At 40.4% G+C, this 17,213-nt stretch overlaps 2 protein-coding genes across 3 annotated transcripts; both read right to left on the bottom strand.

The window, feature by feature from the left end:
• Positions 1 to 1,110: 1,110 nt before the first annotated feature.
• Positions 1,111 to 3,552, bottom strand: LOC118227507 (signaling lymphocytic activation molecule-like; the record flags this gene model as incomplete). The annotated part of the gene is given in 4 exon segments (XM_035418044.1): positions 1,111 to 1,115; positions 3,017 to 3,182; positions 3,185 to 3,288; positions 3,414 to 3,552. Coding segments are annotated over 4 exon segments (414 nt in total), but the record flags the coding sequence as incomplete, so codon positions are not given.
• Positions 3,553 to 10,157: 6,605 nt separating this feature from the next.
• Positions 10,158 to 16,241, bottom strand: LOC118227941 (SLAM family member 5-like). Of its 2 annotated transcripts, XM_035419037.1 has the most exons (6): positions 16,137 to 16,234; positions 15,994 to 16,031; positions 12,157 to 12,474; positions 11,763 to 12,035; positions 11,174 to 11,313; positions 10,158 to 10,830 (listed from the first exon to the last, which is right to left on the bottom strand). In XM_035419037.1, exons 1-6 carry the CDS (start codon positions 16,163 to 16,165, stop codon positions 10,756 to 10,758), a joined length of 873 nt encoding a protein of 290 aa, XP_035274928.1. In that variant the 5' UTR covers positions 16,166 to 16,234; the 3' UTR covers positions 10,158 to 10,755. The 2 variants fall into 2 exon arrangements, with proteins under 2 accessions (XP_035274928.1, XP_035274929.1); XM_035419038.1 differs by having other exon boundaries at positions 15,994 to 16,241.
• Positions 16,242 to 17,213: the final 972 nt, after the last annotated feature.

Below are 17,213 nucleotides of genomic sequence, written 5' to 3'. Positions count from 1 at the left end.
TGTTCTTATTAAAAGTAATATTCTCAGTTTGGATTTTCCCCTTTTTGGTGTTTTGAATACTTGTCTCTGCTTGTGGGTCCTAAACCCCCACCCCCCACTACACCCTGACAATATCTTTGAAGCAGTGGCCAAGCACGGACGGTCAGCCCTGCTCGTCGAGGTCTACACTGAGGTCTTCATAACCAAGGGTGAATGTGGACAGGTCAATACCGAACATGAGGTTTGGAACATCAAGACAGTATCCAAAAAAACAAAAACAGCTACAGAAGATGTGCAGATTAAATGCAACAAAATATTAAACATAGTGAAACCAGTGTATTACCACAATTGCTTTGTAAAACTGTCAGTATAATAGCCATTCAGCATGGATAAGTAAACATTGCAAGTGCTGTTCCACTGTAATTTGTCAGAAAGTCTGTGCTCAAGCAGAGATGCTACATAAAAATGAATCTGTTGGGGAATGGGCACTAAATCAATAAATCATACTTCATTTATATAGCACAAGTCAAATGCAACTCTAAGTGCTGAACATAAAAAGTGGAAATAAGAGTAAGTTAAAAAGGACATGAGTTTAAATAAATAAAAAAAAAAACAAGCCTAGGTGTTGTGACTTTTTTTAGGGAACCTTTGGCTGAGATCCTTGGGTGAGATCCAGCCTTCATCCTGTGCTAGGTTATTCCAGCCATACTGAAAGTACAGTGTGAGATATTTATTTTCTCTGCGCCATTTTGAATGGGCCATTGATGTTGTAAAAAATAAATAAAAAGCTCTAAAAGCATTCTGATCTCAATTGTTGGCCTGAGCCACATCTAAACGGAATTTCCTTCTCTCATAATAAAAAAAAAAAAAAAAGTTTTTTCCATCTTCTCTTGCTCTGAGATCTCCAAGCATTATAATTATAATTAGAGGAGAGCAGTAACAGCTTGCAGCGCAAATGCAAATCCATTTTCCAACAGGGGTCCAGAACGGAGCTGCCTCTTTCCATGCAGCCCATCCCATGGAAGATGGGCATGAACTTCCTGACTGAGTCACTGCAGAGGAGAATGGAGTGGTAATGGTATGGCTTTCTCTCAGTAATGACTGTTGAAGTTTGCCTCCTGGATCCCCCCATTATGCTGAGGGAGGGAACAGATAGAGTGTCAGGTCACAGAGACACACAATATAACATATACCCTTCCTCAATGAATCACTGACTCTAACTATAACTTGCCAACTTCATCACTCATGGTCTACTGCAGTATCTCTGCTTCGCCACTAGGGTGCGCCACAGCCAAATAATTTGGCAATGGCTTTATCCTGTAGTCCTGGCGGGCTACGGTCGAGAGCCTTTCCCACAGAGCCTGTACACCAGAGCTGCCCAGAACCTGTTTCCTGGAGATCTACTGTCCTGTGCAGTAGGTTTTCATTCTAACCCTAATTTAGCACACCAGATTGCACTAATTAGCAGCTCAGAGAGATCTCTAGATCTCTATGTAGACAGGGGCTGTCCTGTTGGCTGCAGTGTAGGCGAGGGTCAGAACACTGAACTTGTTCCTGGCAGAGACCGGTAGCTAGTGGAGTGACCTCAGCAGAGGAATGACGTGGGAGAACTTGGGAAGGTTGAAGACGAGTTGGGCAGCAGCATTTTGAATCATCTGTAGTGGCTGTATGCCAAAAGCTGGCAGGCTTGCAAGGAGGGAGTTGCATTAAGACAGGAGGTCACCATCGCCTGGACAAGCAGCTAGGTGGAGTGCGTAGTCACTAATTAGCAGCTCAGGGAGATCTCTAGCTGTTGAATGAGGTGTACTTTGTCAGCACTGGAGTGAAAACCTACAGGATGGTAGATGTCCAGGAACAGGGCTGGGCAGCCCTGCAGCACACCAAAGCTGCACCACTCCTGGAGGGCTGGTCTGCATGCTGGTTTTTATTTCATCCAGTATCCAGTTACCTTAGTTTGAGTTTTCTGATGGCTTCACTGCTTCACTCCTGTACTTCAGCACAGTAAAGTCTTTAGGATAAACTTACAGTCTGCGGCTACAGCTGGTGCTTAGAGAAATGTCAGATAAAGATACGATAGAGCTAATTAAATAACTAAAAGTAGAACACAAAATCACAGGGTGGAAGAAAGGAGGAAGAAAGGGGTAAAAAGACAGGACTCAATTTCTCTGTTTTCATGGTTGTTCATAGACAATGTAAAGGTCCCAGGGACAGTAATGGAAATGCCCTTTAGTGTAATGCAGTCTGCAGTTCAATACTGGTTGCTTTTATCTACATGTTTTGTCTTTGTCAGATAACAGATCCATCATGCCCCTAAAAAGCATTATTTCAACATGAAAGAGTTGACAGCAACAGACAGACTTGATGCCAGATGACTAAAGGCATTATTTTTATTTACAGAACCAGTATGATGAAGGACAGAGCTGTCTTGCAGGAAAACGGGTACATACCTGAGCTTGTGCAAAATGCCTTCTTCTTCTCAGCAAGCACAAATACATCATTCCCAACTCACATATAAGAACAAGCAGGGAGCACAATGGTACAACTACGGGGGCTAGTTAATTTCTAGGGGCGCCAGGCAATTTCTGATCTGCAAATGAAAAATAAAAGCAAAGTGTGGTGAAAGGTGAGGAGCATTTTGAAATTCTGCCCAGAGGAAGGTCACAGCAACGATTTCTTCACCGCAGAACATGCCCCTTTTATAATGATGAGCATAAAACTCTGTGTAAAATAAACAACAGGGAATGAGCTTTGTTGTAAGCACAAAATTATCACCCTTTATCTGGTATATGTTACTAATTTGCAGAATTTTTCCTTCTGGGCAGGCGTGTCCAATCTTATCCGAAAAGGGCTGGTATTGGTACAGAATTTTGTTTTACCCCAGCATTACAACAGCCGATTCAACGAATTGACTAATAATAATCTTCAATGAAAACCTTGATAAGTAAAATCAGGTGTCTTAGTGCTAGGTTAAAACAAAAACCTGCACCCATATCAGCCCTTTTTGGATTAGATTGGATGCCCCTGCTTTTGAGCCTACCTGAATCCTCAGTGCAGTTTGGTGGTACGTCCAGCCAGTAGAGCTGTGAGCTGACAGGGTTCTTTGTCTCACAGTAGTAGATGTGTCCCTTTCCCTCTAACTCCAGAAGGAGAGACAAAGAGGTGTTGATATCAGGGCTGCTGGTGTGGAACAGCTTCTCCCCATTCTCAGCCAGGATAGAGTGACCTCTCTTCCATTCTCCACAAAGCACAGCACCGAGCAGTTCTTTCTCCCTGATCGTATCCATGTCACTGTTGGTGTGGACATGTTCTCTGAAAGAGGAAAAGCAGTCAATGGCAGAAAAAGAAAAAAAAAATAAAATAAATAAAACATTAATTTAAAAAATCACATTTAATAACAACCACTCATGTGCACACACACATAAAAAAGAACATACTGTAGACTTCCAGTTGGAATGTTGCAAGTTTACTCTGTTCATCTTTACAGTCGACAACATACGTCCCAGAATCCTCTGCCCTCAGATGTGTGATGGTGAAGAGTCCAGTCTGACTGTCCCACTGCAGTCTGCCAGTGAAATAAGCTCCTTGTCACTGCTGCCTTTTACCACCATGGCTGCAGCTCCTTGATCTTTATATGACAAGGAGCCAGTTTTCAACACTGGAGCTGGAAATGTGACCGATCCTCCCACAATGCCATTCATCTGTTTGGTCTGCTCTGGTGTCTGGGCTACAGATGGGCTGAACCCTGAAACAGAGAGAAGAATGGAGAATCTAAAGTATTAATTACTGCAGTTAGCATAGATTTTTTCTTCCAGAAACAATTAATTTAAATAAATAGTACATGTATAGTAGAGAATAGAGTGGAACTTGTACACAAAGCAAGGAAATCCTGTCTTTACACTGCCTTCCCGAAACCTGACCAGAATGGATTGCTGGTTTGTGTGGATAAGGAACCTGTGTTGATAATCTGGGAAACTGAATATAATTTCCCATCTCAACTGTAGAGTTTCCCCCATCCAAGAAGTAGAAGGGGGATATATAACAATTCAGAACAGTTACTGTACTGTGTCCTCCTTAATAATTGCCACCCTTCATCAAAATGAGCAATGAATAAATAAATAAACAAACAAATAAATAAATAAATAAACAACATAGGTAATGAACTATATTGCATGCTCAAAACATTTGGAAAGAATGTATTTTAATACTTACACAATTGCTAAGAGAAAACTGTTTGGTTTTAACAAATAATTTTATTTCCCCAAAAGATAGGTGTTAAAAAAAATTATTGGTACCCTTGTTTTGGAAACAGGTAATGAGGTACATTCAGCCTGGAACAGAACCCCTCCTCCTCTCTCATTAAGAGACAACCATCTGGAGAAGGCAGGTGCTCCACAGAGCTTAGCATTTTAACATGCTCTGCCTGTATGTCTGCTGTAGCACAATGCTACATGCAGGGTCATTTAGATAAATGAGGAACAACACATTTACTGTGTGTAAAGCAGAACCAACTACACGGGTGCGGTTTGTCTACTGTACATTATATTGCATTCATTTAAAATAAAATGCATGCAAGCAAATAAAAAATAAAACTTCCATGATGGGATTTTGAAACTTGATTAATGATCATTACATTTCATATGAAAAGCAGATAAAATTAGTAAATTGTAATAAAATATGAAAATTAAAATAAATATTTCCCCATGCGCTCTGCTCCTGCCAAATGGCTGAAGCTAAGCAGGTCTAGGCTTGGTTAGTACTTGGATGGGAGACCACCAGGGAATACTGAATTGCTGCTGGAAGTGGTGTTGGTGGGCCAGCAGGGGGCAATCTCATCTCTGGTCAAATAAACCCCATTGCAGTGACGGGGACACTGTGCTGTAGAAGATGCCATCTTTCGGATGAGACGAGGTTCTGACTCACTGTGGTCATTAAAGATCCCATGACACTTATCGCTAAGAGTATCGCTAAGGTGTCCTAGATAAATCCCAGATCTGGCTCTCGCAAACTTTCCACCAAAACCATCCCCAGATTTAATTGGCTAAATAAATGTTCTCTCCCTCTCCACCTTCGCTAATGTGTGGTGAGCTTTGTGGCGCAAAATGGCTGCTGTGCATCACCCATGGGTGAGGTGAGTTCCCCTTCACTGTAAAGCACTTTGAGCATTCGGATAAGTGCTATGTAAATGTAAGGATATTCTATTCTATATTCAAAACCTCAGGGATAATAAAACCATTGTTTCACAAATTTATTGAAATTCATGATCACAAAAAATTGACCAATGAAGTTTTCTTAGGTTGTTAAATTACTGGTTTTCTACATGAATGCAAAGGGCAGTGAGATCTTTTTGCACTTAACATGCACAGTACAGGATCTTTCTTTCTAGGCTTCACTGACTGGCACCTCCTACCCTTTCCAGTTCCTATGTGTGCTCTGGGCATTTGCTACTAGAGCCTTGTCACTACCGGTGTGCTGATGTCAGACAAAGACACCGCACCTATTGGCTGTTGCCAGTGTAGGACTGTGAATCACGTCGTTGGCCATTAAAAACCTTTTGAGCCAAGAACTAAAGACTAACGATAATACTAAATGTTTGGTAATACAATCTCATACTAATCGTGACGGGGGTGTGCACCGACTGAGGTAAGACTGGAAAAATCTTATACAACTTCTAATGGGCCGTTCTCCCCGAATCGGCACTTGACGGGTCCTTTTGATTTTCTGTGGTCTGGCTGCGCAGTGCATCATGGATGCAGACCGGCGAGTGGTGTGGTACCATTGCCGGTCCTGCATTTGTATAGAATGCATCCCGCCCTTGTCCTGTGCAAATGAATGGCATCCAATGCTGCTCGCCCTGGCTCAGGAAATGCAAATCAATCTTTCAAATTAGGCATTGCAGATCAAACACGGATCAAGAGTCTGCCACTGCCTTGCTTATTTCCAGTGTCTCTGCTCGGTACTTGTCTGTCTAGTCCCACCCTTCCTGCTCTGACAGTGCTGTTACCACGCAACAGCTTTGACAAGCAGGTAGGGAAGCCTCCTTTCAGAGAGCTGTCCCGATTGGTTGCTAAGCTTCAGGCACTGTGAAATTTGAGTGGCTGATTTCAGAATCTGGGGCAGTTAGCGGTTTCAATTTATTGATGTCTGTCGGGATGTGAAGAAAATTTAACCAAGTATGAAGAAAAGTGTTCTAAAACAAATGTATATACCGCACCTTTAATGTACATTAAAATGCACCACTGCTCATGTGTGTACTTTGCCTTGTGCAAGCTGCTCCACGTGTGTTTTTTTAAAGGCCAGTTAGGTCTGTCAGGCAAGGCTGCTTCAACTGATACTAAGCGGAGGGTGAGTTGTCCTGTAAGTATCATCTTTCTTGCCCATTTCCAAGCTGAAGGGTTCTTTTAAACAAACGTATATACAAACTTGGGAAACCCCTAAGAACCCCTCCGGTGCATTTTTGTTGAAAAAACCGTAGCATCACTGCACTCACAATAGCATGGTTTATACTGGTTACACACACAATAGAGTCACTTATACTGGCCTCCACTTAATGACACGTTTGCTCGTACCGCCTGCACGGTTTCACAGAGAGGCCAGCTTAGCAACCAAGTGACAGACTGATGCTGGCCACATGAGGAGAGACAAAACCGCAAGGCATTTCCTGTTCACTGCAACGCGTTACAGAGAATCTTGGTCTTGGGGTCTGAACAGCACAGCACAGACAAGTTTGCACAACATCAGTTACTATTACATTTCAGCACACCGTACACGACATACACAAAAATGAACAGCTAACCATTCTTCTGTAAATCATCTAGTCTTTATTTTAGTCTCTCTCTCTCTCTCTCTCTCTCTCTCTCTCTCTCTCAAGTACTCAAAGGGAAATAAACGTTTGCTCCCTGTTAAATTTTATATTTGGTCAGTCAAAACTTGCCATTTTTAGGACCCATAAGGCATCAATAAGGCAAGAAGGCACTCAGGACAGTGTTGCAGTACTTAGAACAATGATAATCGCCCGCATTAAGCTGGAGTTTGCTTTTTATAAAATGAATCGAAACTTTGTAGAGTTTGATACAAAATGGTCAATTAAGGAGGAGCTCTGTAAATTACGAGATGGGGAATTGGAAATAACATGCTGAGGAAATGACATTTTGTTTTTTGTTTCTTTGCTTAGGTTATGTTGAGTTTTGAAGTGTTTCTAATTTTGTTTTATTATCTGTTTCAGTTAGGTTTTTCTGTTTTGAGGGTTTTGTTCTTTGGTTGACTGGAACAAAAGGGTTTTCAAGAAAAAAAATTCAAAAAAGTCATCTAATTACAATCTGTTTCAGTCTCTCTCTCTCTCTCTCTCTCTCTCAAAAACAACAGGAAAAGTTTGAGTGAGGATAGATTTAGTTTATTAGGCAGTTTTTGTAACAAAACTTATTGACTTCCATTCACCAACATCTAAATGTCTAAATATCATTTCACATTTTTATTGACAATTAACCCAAAGGGCAGAAAAAAAGATAACATTTGAATATAGAATATCCACCATTTAATTCGAAAGTAATAACTGTTCTGTTGGCTGGATCCTTTCTTGTTAAAAGAAATAGGTCCTTGCTCTTCACCATTGTAGTTTCTTTCGTATTTTAAGCTAATCGATTCTAGCCTCTTACCATTCAAATGACTTACCATTCATTTTTGCCTTCATTTATCTTATTAAATTGACCCAGTGTTGCCTAAGAAGTATCAGTATTTATAAAATGCAATAGAAAGGAAGGTCGCCACCTTACCGACAACATAGCAGACCAACAAGTTTCCCCACACGTGGAACATCTTCATTACGATCTTAAAGAATATTGTATCTATATTAAATCTTCAAAACGTGTGATGCGCATCAGTTTGTTAACATCACTGACACCAGAGAGAAGATACCGCACACACCATGAACAGCCTGTGGGTGGGGGTGGGGAGTATAGATTTCAATAATTTAAAAATACTTCTTATTTGAAGATACGTGGCATCTCAAAAAAAAGCCAACAGCACATTTCATCAATAAATGGGAATAGCTAACAGTAGTCCTGACTTCCTTTCGTTGTTCAAAAGGAAATCTACGTATGAATCTTTTCTCCCTTCAAAGAGACAAAGCCCTTTGTCTTAAGTATGTGCAACTTATATATTATGGACTTGATAATTGCACTCCATAAGGCATTTGCTTAACTGTTCTTATCATGTGTGATGACCTAAACTTTATGTACAATACTGAGATGAGCATACAACAAATGTGAATACATAATTCATAAATTTGAAGAATACCACATAATTCCTCCTTTCTAACTCTGTCTGTTCGGGTTAACCATGACATTGTTAGCTTTGACACAATGTACATCTAGGACCATAGTTTTTACCTAAAACAATTCCTGAACAAATAGAATAGAACTTAAAATAACAAGTTCCCCCTCAGACATAAGTCCTAAGCTAGTCTGTTTACTTCAAAACCTCTCTCAAACTAGATTTCCACCCCTCTGGGCATCTAGATTCCATCTAGATTCAGGCTGGTGCTCACTGGGTTACTAGACTAGCTGGTCTCTAGCAAGTCTCCAAATTCAGGGACAACAAGCCTTAAGTTTTTTTTTTTTTTCAATTTCATTCTAATTCTTTGAATAGTGTTCAGAGCTTCTATAGATTGTCTTTTGGCACCATTTGCCCTTGCAATTGACAATTCGAACAGCAACACATTCAAAGATGTCTTCCATTTATTAACACAAAGTTCATGTGGAGGTTTCTACCTTATTGCTCGTATTATTTTGCCGGCTGTGATACCAGCAAATAATACATTTCTCTGATGAATTAACAAAAGAATCGAAGAGTCATCATTCAGTTTAATAATGACTCTTGGATTCCTCTGTTAGTTCATCAAAGTCATCACTTTACACATTCACCAGTGCTTTCCTTTTACCACAGAATGTTTCATTTACAGTAAATATGCCATGCCTACATCTTGATCACAGCCCATATCAAAAATATGCAACTTACGTCTTCCATGTATGAGCGTAACACCTTTTATTATTGGCAGAAGAAAAAATTTCTTGGAGCATTGCAATAGCTGGTCTTTTTCTGCCAATAACAGCAAAGCAACCAGTCTTTGATAAAGTACCTACTGTGGGAGAAGGTATGGGAGTTTGTATGAGTGTGTGTATGCATGTGCATGTGTGCGTACATGTGCGTCCTTTGTCTGAACAAAGGAGAGACAAGTTTAGCATGTTGGTTGCCTTATGTGTAAAAAAAACTAATGAAAAAACTAATCTGGCTACCAGTATCACATCAAGCAGTGCCAAAGAGGGAAGCATAATTTCCCCTCATGAGCCACACAAGTAACTAATAGTGGGTTATTTACTGACTACCGACTGACTATTAGAAAATTGAAGAAGTTAGTAGGAGTTCAAGGTGAAGAGTTCGCTCAAAGAAAAGAGAGACCACATATCTGGGTTGTACTATGTAGATATCGACGGTTAACCAATTATTGTAATCACATAGCTAACAGACCTCATGAAAATAATCAAGAAAAAAAGAAGACCACTAGAAACAGACAGATTCACCTTAATTTCAGCTAAACTAAAGACTAAACTAAACAGTAGCTACTGCCGGGTATGTTTGGTCAGTCTTCCTGGGGTCCTTCCATACATAAGCTTAGACATCTCCGGTGGTTGCTGTGTGATTTTTGGGAATACTCGCTTGGGGAGTCGGAACTGTGGAGGTTTCAGGCTAAGGTCCTTTGCCGAATGCAGCGGCGATGTCTCGTCTGGTCGGGCATCGGGCGATGTCCCTTGGATGACTGGAAAAGTAAGTTTTGCTGCAGTTTCTTGTGGTTAACTAACGCAGCACTAGGGTGCATGCTAGGTTCCATGTGATAATAGCTTGGTGTTCTGCGAGCGTTGGATTAGCCAAGCAAACGTGAGCTGAAAAACACTGGAAGTCCTAGATTTTACAATACTAATAATAATACTAATAATAATAATAATAATAATAATGCATGGTGGTGCAGTGGGTAGCACTGTCACCTCACAGTAGGAAGATCATTGGTTCGAATCTCGGCTTGGGCCTTTCTGTGTGGAGTTTGGATGTTCCTCCCATGTCCACGTGGGTTTCCTCCGGGTACTTCGGTTTCCTCCCACAGTCCAAAGACATGCAGGTAGTCTCAAATTAGAGACATGCAGGTAGACTCTAAATTGCCCATAAGTATGTGAATGGAGTGTCTGCCCTGCAATAGATTGATGGCCTGTCCAGGGTGTATTCTTGCCTCTCGCCCTGTGCACCAGCCCCAGTGACTCTGCCTAGGATAAGCAGGTATAGATAATGGATGGATGGATAATAATAATAAAAGAAAAACAACAAATCCGCAAACAAAGAATTGTGCAGGTCAGTATGAAATGTTAATTTATCCTGAACACCAGTCAATTTGGATAAGTAGCATAATGTCCATTCTACTTCCTCTGTTATACTTGGAGAGCGCAGGCTAGCACAAGCAGTAGCAAGCACAGGTAGGCCACAGGCACCTGAATGACCTGGTAGGAAAGGGTACAGCTTCCTTCTCTGGACATTTCCATGGGCATTTATGTGCAATCCCAGGATTAAATTCCACACCACGGGGAGTGTCTCACTGAGAGCCAGCGATGTAGCTGGATATGCCGCCATTCTGAACAGCGCTATTCCTGTGAAGCGGCGTATCCTTCCTAGGGCGTGAGGACAAATAGAGACCTGCACCAACACAAACATTCCTCCTGAGAACACTCCACTCTGTCAGCACTGTTCAGCAGCAGCAGAGACTCTGCACAGCTGGAGCTCATCATACACAGTGGTCAGTTTGATGTTCTGCTGAAAGAGAGGTGGGGGGGGGGGGTAAACATGAGCAGGAGGGTGGAAGAAAGGAGGAAGAAAGGGGTAAAAAGACAGGACTCCATTTCTCATTTCTCAGAGGCAGTAATGGAAATGCCCTTTAGTGTAATGCAGTCTGCACTCTAATACTGATTGGTTTTATCAATATGTTTTGTCTTTGTCAGATAACAGATCCATCATGCCCCTAAAAAGCATTATTTTACCATGACAGAGCTGACAGCAACAAGACAGACTTGATGCTAGATGACTGAACACATTCTTTTCATATATGGAACCAGTATGATGAAGGACATAGCTTTCTTTCAGGAAAATAGCTACATACCTCAACTTGTGCAAAATGCCTTCTTCTTCTCAACAAGCACAAATACATAATTCCCATTTCACATATAAGAACAAGCAGAGAGCACAATGGTACAACTAGGGGGGCGAGGTCATTTTTAGGGACCTCTGGCAATTTCTGATCTGCAAATGAAAAAGATACGGAAAGTGTGGTGAAAGGTGAGGAGCATTTAGAAATTCTGCCCAGAGGAAGGTCACAGCAAAGATTTCTTCACCGCATAACTTGCCCCCTTTATAATGATGAGCATAACATTCTGCATAAAATAAACAACAGGGAATGAGCTTTGTTGTAAGCACAAAACTATCACCCTTTGTCTGGTATATATTACTTATTTGCAGAATTTTTCTTTTAGGAAAGGGGTGTTCAATATTATCTAAAAGGGCTGGTATTTGTACAGAATTTAGTTTTACCCCAGCATTACAACATCCCATTCAACTAATTGACTAATCATAGTCTTCAATGAAAACCTTGATAAGTAAAATCAGGTGTCTTAGTGCTAGGTTAAAACAAAAACCTGCAGCCATATCAGCCCTTTTTGGATTAGATTGGATGCCTCTGATTTAGAGCATACCTGAATCCTCAGTGCAGCTAGATGGTACACCCAGCCGGTAGAGCTGTGAGCTGACAGGGTTCTTTGTCTCACAGTAGTAGGTGTGTCCCTCTCTCTCTAACTCCAGAAGGAGAGACAAAGAGGTGTTGATATCAGGGTTGCTGGTGTTGGACAGCATCTCCCCATCTCTCAGCCAGGATAGAGTGACCTCTCTTCCATTCTCCACAAAGCACAGCACCGAGCAGTTCTTTCTCTCTGATTGTATCCATGTCACTGTGGGTGAGGACACATTCTCTGAAAGAGGGAGAGCAACATGCCAGTCAACGATGGAAAAAACAATGAAAGAATAAAAAATTGTCATAAAAAGCATTTAATAACCGACACTCAAGTGCACACATATACAAACAGAACCTACTGTAGACTTCCAGCTGGAATGTAAATGTGCATTTACTCTGTTCTTCTTTACAGTTCACAATATATGTCCCAGAGTCTTCTGTCCTCAGACGTGTGATGGTGAAGAGTCCAGTCTGATTGTCCCACTGCAGTCTGCCTCTGAACTGCTTCATTAGCTCTGTGTCACTGCTGCCTTTGAACACCATGGCTGCAGCTCCTAGATCTTTATATGACAGGGTGCCAGTTTTCAACACTGGAGCTGGAAATGTGGCAGATCCTCCCAGAATGCCTTTCACCCACGTGGTCTGCTCTGGTGTCTGGGCTAAAGACAGATGGAACCCTTAAACAGAGGATATAATGGAGAAGCTTAGCTATTTTATATTTTTTCTTTTCCAGACACAACTGTTCTCAATAAAGAATATCTTTAGAGGACAGAGTAGGGTGGAACTTTAACAAAAAGCAAGGAGCTTCTGTTTTTGCACTGCCTTCCTGAAGCTAGAACATAGTAGATGCAAGAGGATATGAAATCTCTCAGTCATCTGGGTGTACAGGCCCATCTCAACTGAAGAGCTCCCATCCAAGAAGTAGAAGTATAGGGAGAACCTAAGTATTCATAACAGCTACAGTACAGTGCCCTCAAAATGACTGGCACCCTTGATAGAGATGATCAAAATAAATGGATGAATTAATAAATAAATATCAGTTAATGAACTATACTGTATGCTCAATTTTTTTTTTTAATAATAATTTTATTTCCCAAAAAGGAGTCAAATTTATTGAAACATGCTCTGTATGTATTACTGCACCACTACGCTACACGCAGGGAGTGAACACAAAATGAAAACACTTGGATAAATGAGGAACAGTGCATCTACTTTAAGCAAAGCAGAAACTACTATACAGGTGCGGTTCATCTACTGAACATTGTATTACATTCTTTTTTAAGCAAATAACATCCACACATGCATACATTCACCTGTACGAATTATGGACAGGCCTGTTTGCCTATAATTATGGCCAGGACAGGGAAACTCCAGGGATTTTGAAAGGGTAATTGTTTTTGAGGGGCAATTGTTGGGGCACATTTGGCAGGAGCTTCAGCGATGTTTCACAGGAAACAGTGTCTGGGGCTATGAAACTCTTGTCCTGGAGATCTACCGTCCTGTGAGTTTTCATATCAACCCTTTTTTAGCACACCTGATTATCAGCTCAACAAGATCTCTACCTGTTGATAGCGGTGTGCTTTCTTAGGTTTGGAGTGAAAACCTACAGGATGGTGGATCTCCGGGAACAGGTTTGGGCAGCCTTGGTCTAAGGTCATGTCAGCAGAATTTAAGGGAAAGTGGCAACAGTGGGAGGAAGCACATACTCCAGGATTATGATCTCTGTGCATTAATTTAAAGGGAAAGGTAAAATAAGTGAGTAACCAAAGATTAGTTGATCATAAATTCCAGCCAGCAAATTCATTCAATTTCATTAAAAAAAGGTGGTGGCCTAACACCGAATTAAATGATTTACATTGTTGTTTCTCTTTTGTAGTTACATAATTTGTACACCATGACTCCATAAATAAACATATAAGTACATATATGCAACCTGGTCTGACAACAAATTTGTATCTTTTCTAAGAAATTCCATCCCTCAAATTTCATCTCTCAAATTTCGTACTTATTTTACGAACGATGGACTCCTCACATCTCATGACCAAACGAGTTTCTCTGAATCAATATGGTCCAGAACTACAATCTGCCATTTTTCTTTCACAGGTGAATCAATAAAAGTATGACAATGTCAAAATATTGAAATTCAAACGTGCATTTACAGCCAGCCATCAGAGTGTGTAGTTTTTGGTTATAAACCTGTAACACAAGGAAACTGAGCAGATCTGTGATCCCCGTTAACCTCTTTGAGAAAATGAAATTTCCCATGATTCAATGCACTATCTGCATGTGAACACGTTTGGTTCTGTGAATTAACTTTTTTGGAATCTCTGATTTAGGAATAGAAAATTGCTCATACAAAACCCAGGGTAGAATAAATGCTTAATTTTGTTGTTGTTATCATTAGTTTGGTCTGTGACTTCATCAAAAGGCCAACAAAGTCAGTTTTGGAAATCATCTCAGCTAATAATTCAACAGCCCCTTAAATCAACAAAAAAATTAGATAGTTGTGGAAATAAATACATCAGTGGTCGTGCTAGTCCATGGAATGCTGCGTCTTTGGAATACAGGATTTTACACTAATTCACTTCCGTTCTGATAAAATAACTATTTTTGCCACAATAAATGCATGTCCTTCATAATTTTATCATGACACTTGTAAGAGAAGCATGGAGAAATAGCAGGATTAGCAGGACAAAATGAGCTACAAATAATGCTTTGGTGTTCGGATCAAAACAAATTTTTGCCACACAGGCTAATAATATTTAAAAAACCTTAGGAGAGATTTGTCTTTTAATTTACTCATGTTGAGCAAGCGTGCCAGTTTGTTTTAGCCTTTTCATTCAAATTAAGTGCTTTCTATTTGAATTGTACAATTCTACCAACAAACAACAGAAATGTCACCGAAACATGACTGGCTCAAAGAAACAGGAGTTACTATTTTGCAGTGGTTCAAGTCTGGGTCATCGCCCCTTGTAATCTTAAAATAAAAAAGACCACAGAATACCTGTGTCTATAGAAGGCAGTGTATTTTCTTTCTTACTTTTTGGCTCTCTTTTTTCTGCATAAAAAATGCGGAATCCTGCGACCACTGCATAACTGAATAAGAGGGGTGGGCCTGGAGATGCAGTGAATAGTCCTGCTGCCTCACAGGAAGAAGGTAGTTTTTGAATCCCGACTGGGGCCTTTCGGTTTGGAGTTACATATACATATTCTCCCCATGTCCAAAGACATGTAGTTTAGGCCAATAAGTCATTCTGGACTCCGGCATAGCTCCAGGCCCCTTCACCTCCAAACCCCCCAAGCTGAAGAGGAGACTGAAGCCAAAACTTCCATAAACAATATAAAAAGAGCCGTTTCTGTAAAATGGTAAAACATATGTATGTATATGGAAATACCATGAAATAAAATCAGATTGTCTGTACTTTTCTCGGGTCCGTCTTTTTATCGAAAATCCAAACACCTTAAGTATCTGGCAGAAATAATACATTTCACTCTACTGTTCCCATACTTTTGGAGGGAACTGTATATTATATTTTACCTACATTTAAATTAGGATGAGTGACTGACTGAAAGTTAAGGAGTGGTCAGTTGTACTTAATTTGCTATATGAAAATTAAAACAAAATTTTCATGCAGATGAAAACTAAAACCTAACACAACTGTGTATTTCTGGGCTAATCATCTTCTATTAATGTAGCACATGTACATTCTGTTTTGCTGGTCATCTAGTCTTTATTTTAGTCTCTCTCTCTTTCTCTCTCCCTCTCTCTAGTTCTGGTCATATGCACTTAAAATATAGGCTATTCTTTTTATATCCAAGCCCTGTATATCTCACCTATCTGCACCTACTTAATTTCAGACAGTATGGGGCGTTTGCATATCCCCAATATACTGCAGTATAACCCATTATGGAGGGGCAGATTTGGTCTAACTTTTTAATTAAATTTTAGTCTAAATATAATTTCAAGTTTTTACTTTTCAATAAGAAGGAGGGGGAAGATCTGCGTTTTTTCTTAAGTGCGTCAGATAGGCTAGTTCCTTTGTTTTGCCAAAGAAATGGTTCTCAGCACTTCACTACTGAAGCATTCTTATACTTAATATAGTCGACATATTGGGCGATTTTAATAAATTGTGCTTAATAATATTGCTTATTAAGCATCACTATTCATGAAATGTAATAGTAAGAAGCGTACATACCTAACAAATAGCAGGCGAACAAGAAGTGTATCCAGTGTTCTCTCACGTGGGAAGTCCGCATTATGATCTTAAAGTATAGGCCTGTTTTATCTAGAATGGATTACATGTTTTAAATCTTAATTTCCTATCTTCAGATGTTAAATGAACATCTTTGAAGTCGCCGACACCCCATCCTGTGGCTGTAGTTTTCAGTAGCAAACTGTTGTGTTGCATCTCAACCCTTGTTCGGTAGTGAGGGGCGGGCAGGGGCGTAATAGTATCCAAAGTTCCATTCAGATGATAGCTTGAATAACGCTGCCACCTAGCTGATAGGTGTTTGAAGTACAGTACGAGTGAATAAGAGGGTAGCCAACCATTGGACTGTATTCGAATGGCAGGTATGCCATCCTGCCAAGTTACGGCTTAGTGGGGCAGCATTACCCATACGTATAGGCTACAGCAGCGAGAGTGGCACTTTTCAGGATTCCCAACACAACAGAAATAACCACAATGACCACAGACTCTCAGAACTTAAAAACATTCCTTTCTGTTCTTTCTGACGCCATTTCAACAGACAAAATTCGCAAACAATTTCAAACGCCCACACAATAAATCCCCAGTTTATTTTTATTTTATTTTTTGGTTTTTTGCATTTTTTCCTTCTTCTTCTTTTTCCTTCCTGATTACATCATCACGGATGCTCCAGGCCCACAAAGAATATGTCTCCCCATTGGAAAATTAAGTACATCAGCCAATAAAAACATTGGATACAGACACAAAATGGTCATGGGGAACCGAGAAGCCACGTAACGGAACCACCTGACTGTCTAAATCCAGCTGCAGGGAGCGGCAGGGAGACCTCCCTGACCCCTGCCCCACCATCTAGAGATGTTCTGGGATTAAAGACGTGAAACATCAGTAAAGGATGGCTCCCAGCTGAAGACCCTGCAGCTGGTACTCAGCTGATACTCAGATTGTAATCAGCTCTGATTGATTTTAACCTAGTAAACCATTGATAGGACTGTAAACACCTGTCAACACTCACAACTGTTATTACAGAAAAAAAAAAAAAAAAAAAAATCAGCAGGAAGTTACCTCCAGTAAAAGATATGAGCAAAATGCATTGATTGGCTGCTGCATTTAATCACTTTTGTCCATCGTGGAAAGAAAGGGCATGTTTTCTAGCCTTGAACTTGGCACACTGAAATTGCTAACATATGCAAAACAATATATTCATAGTT

Source organism: Anguilla anguilla, chromosome 5 (genome assembly GCF_013347855.1).
Source record: "Anguilla anguilla isolate fAngAng1 chromosome 5, fAngAng1.pri, whole genome shotgun sequence".
NCBI classification, from domain to species: domain Eukaryota; kingdom Metazoa; phylum Chordata; class Actinopteri; order Anguilliformes; family Anguillidae; genus Anguilla; species Anguilla anguilla.
This window is presented reverse-complemented; position numbering and strand designations above follow the sequence as displayed.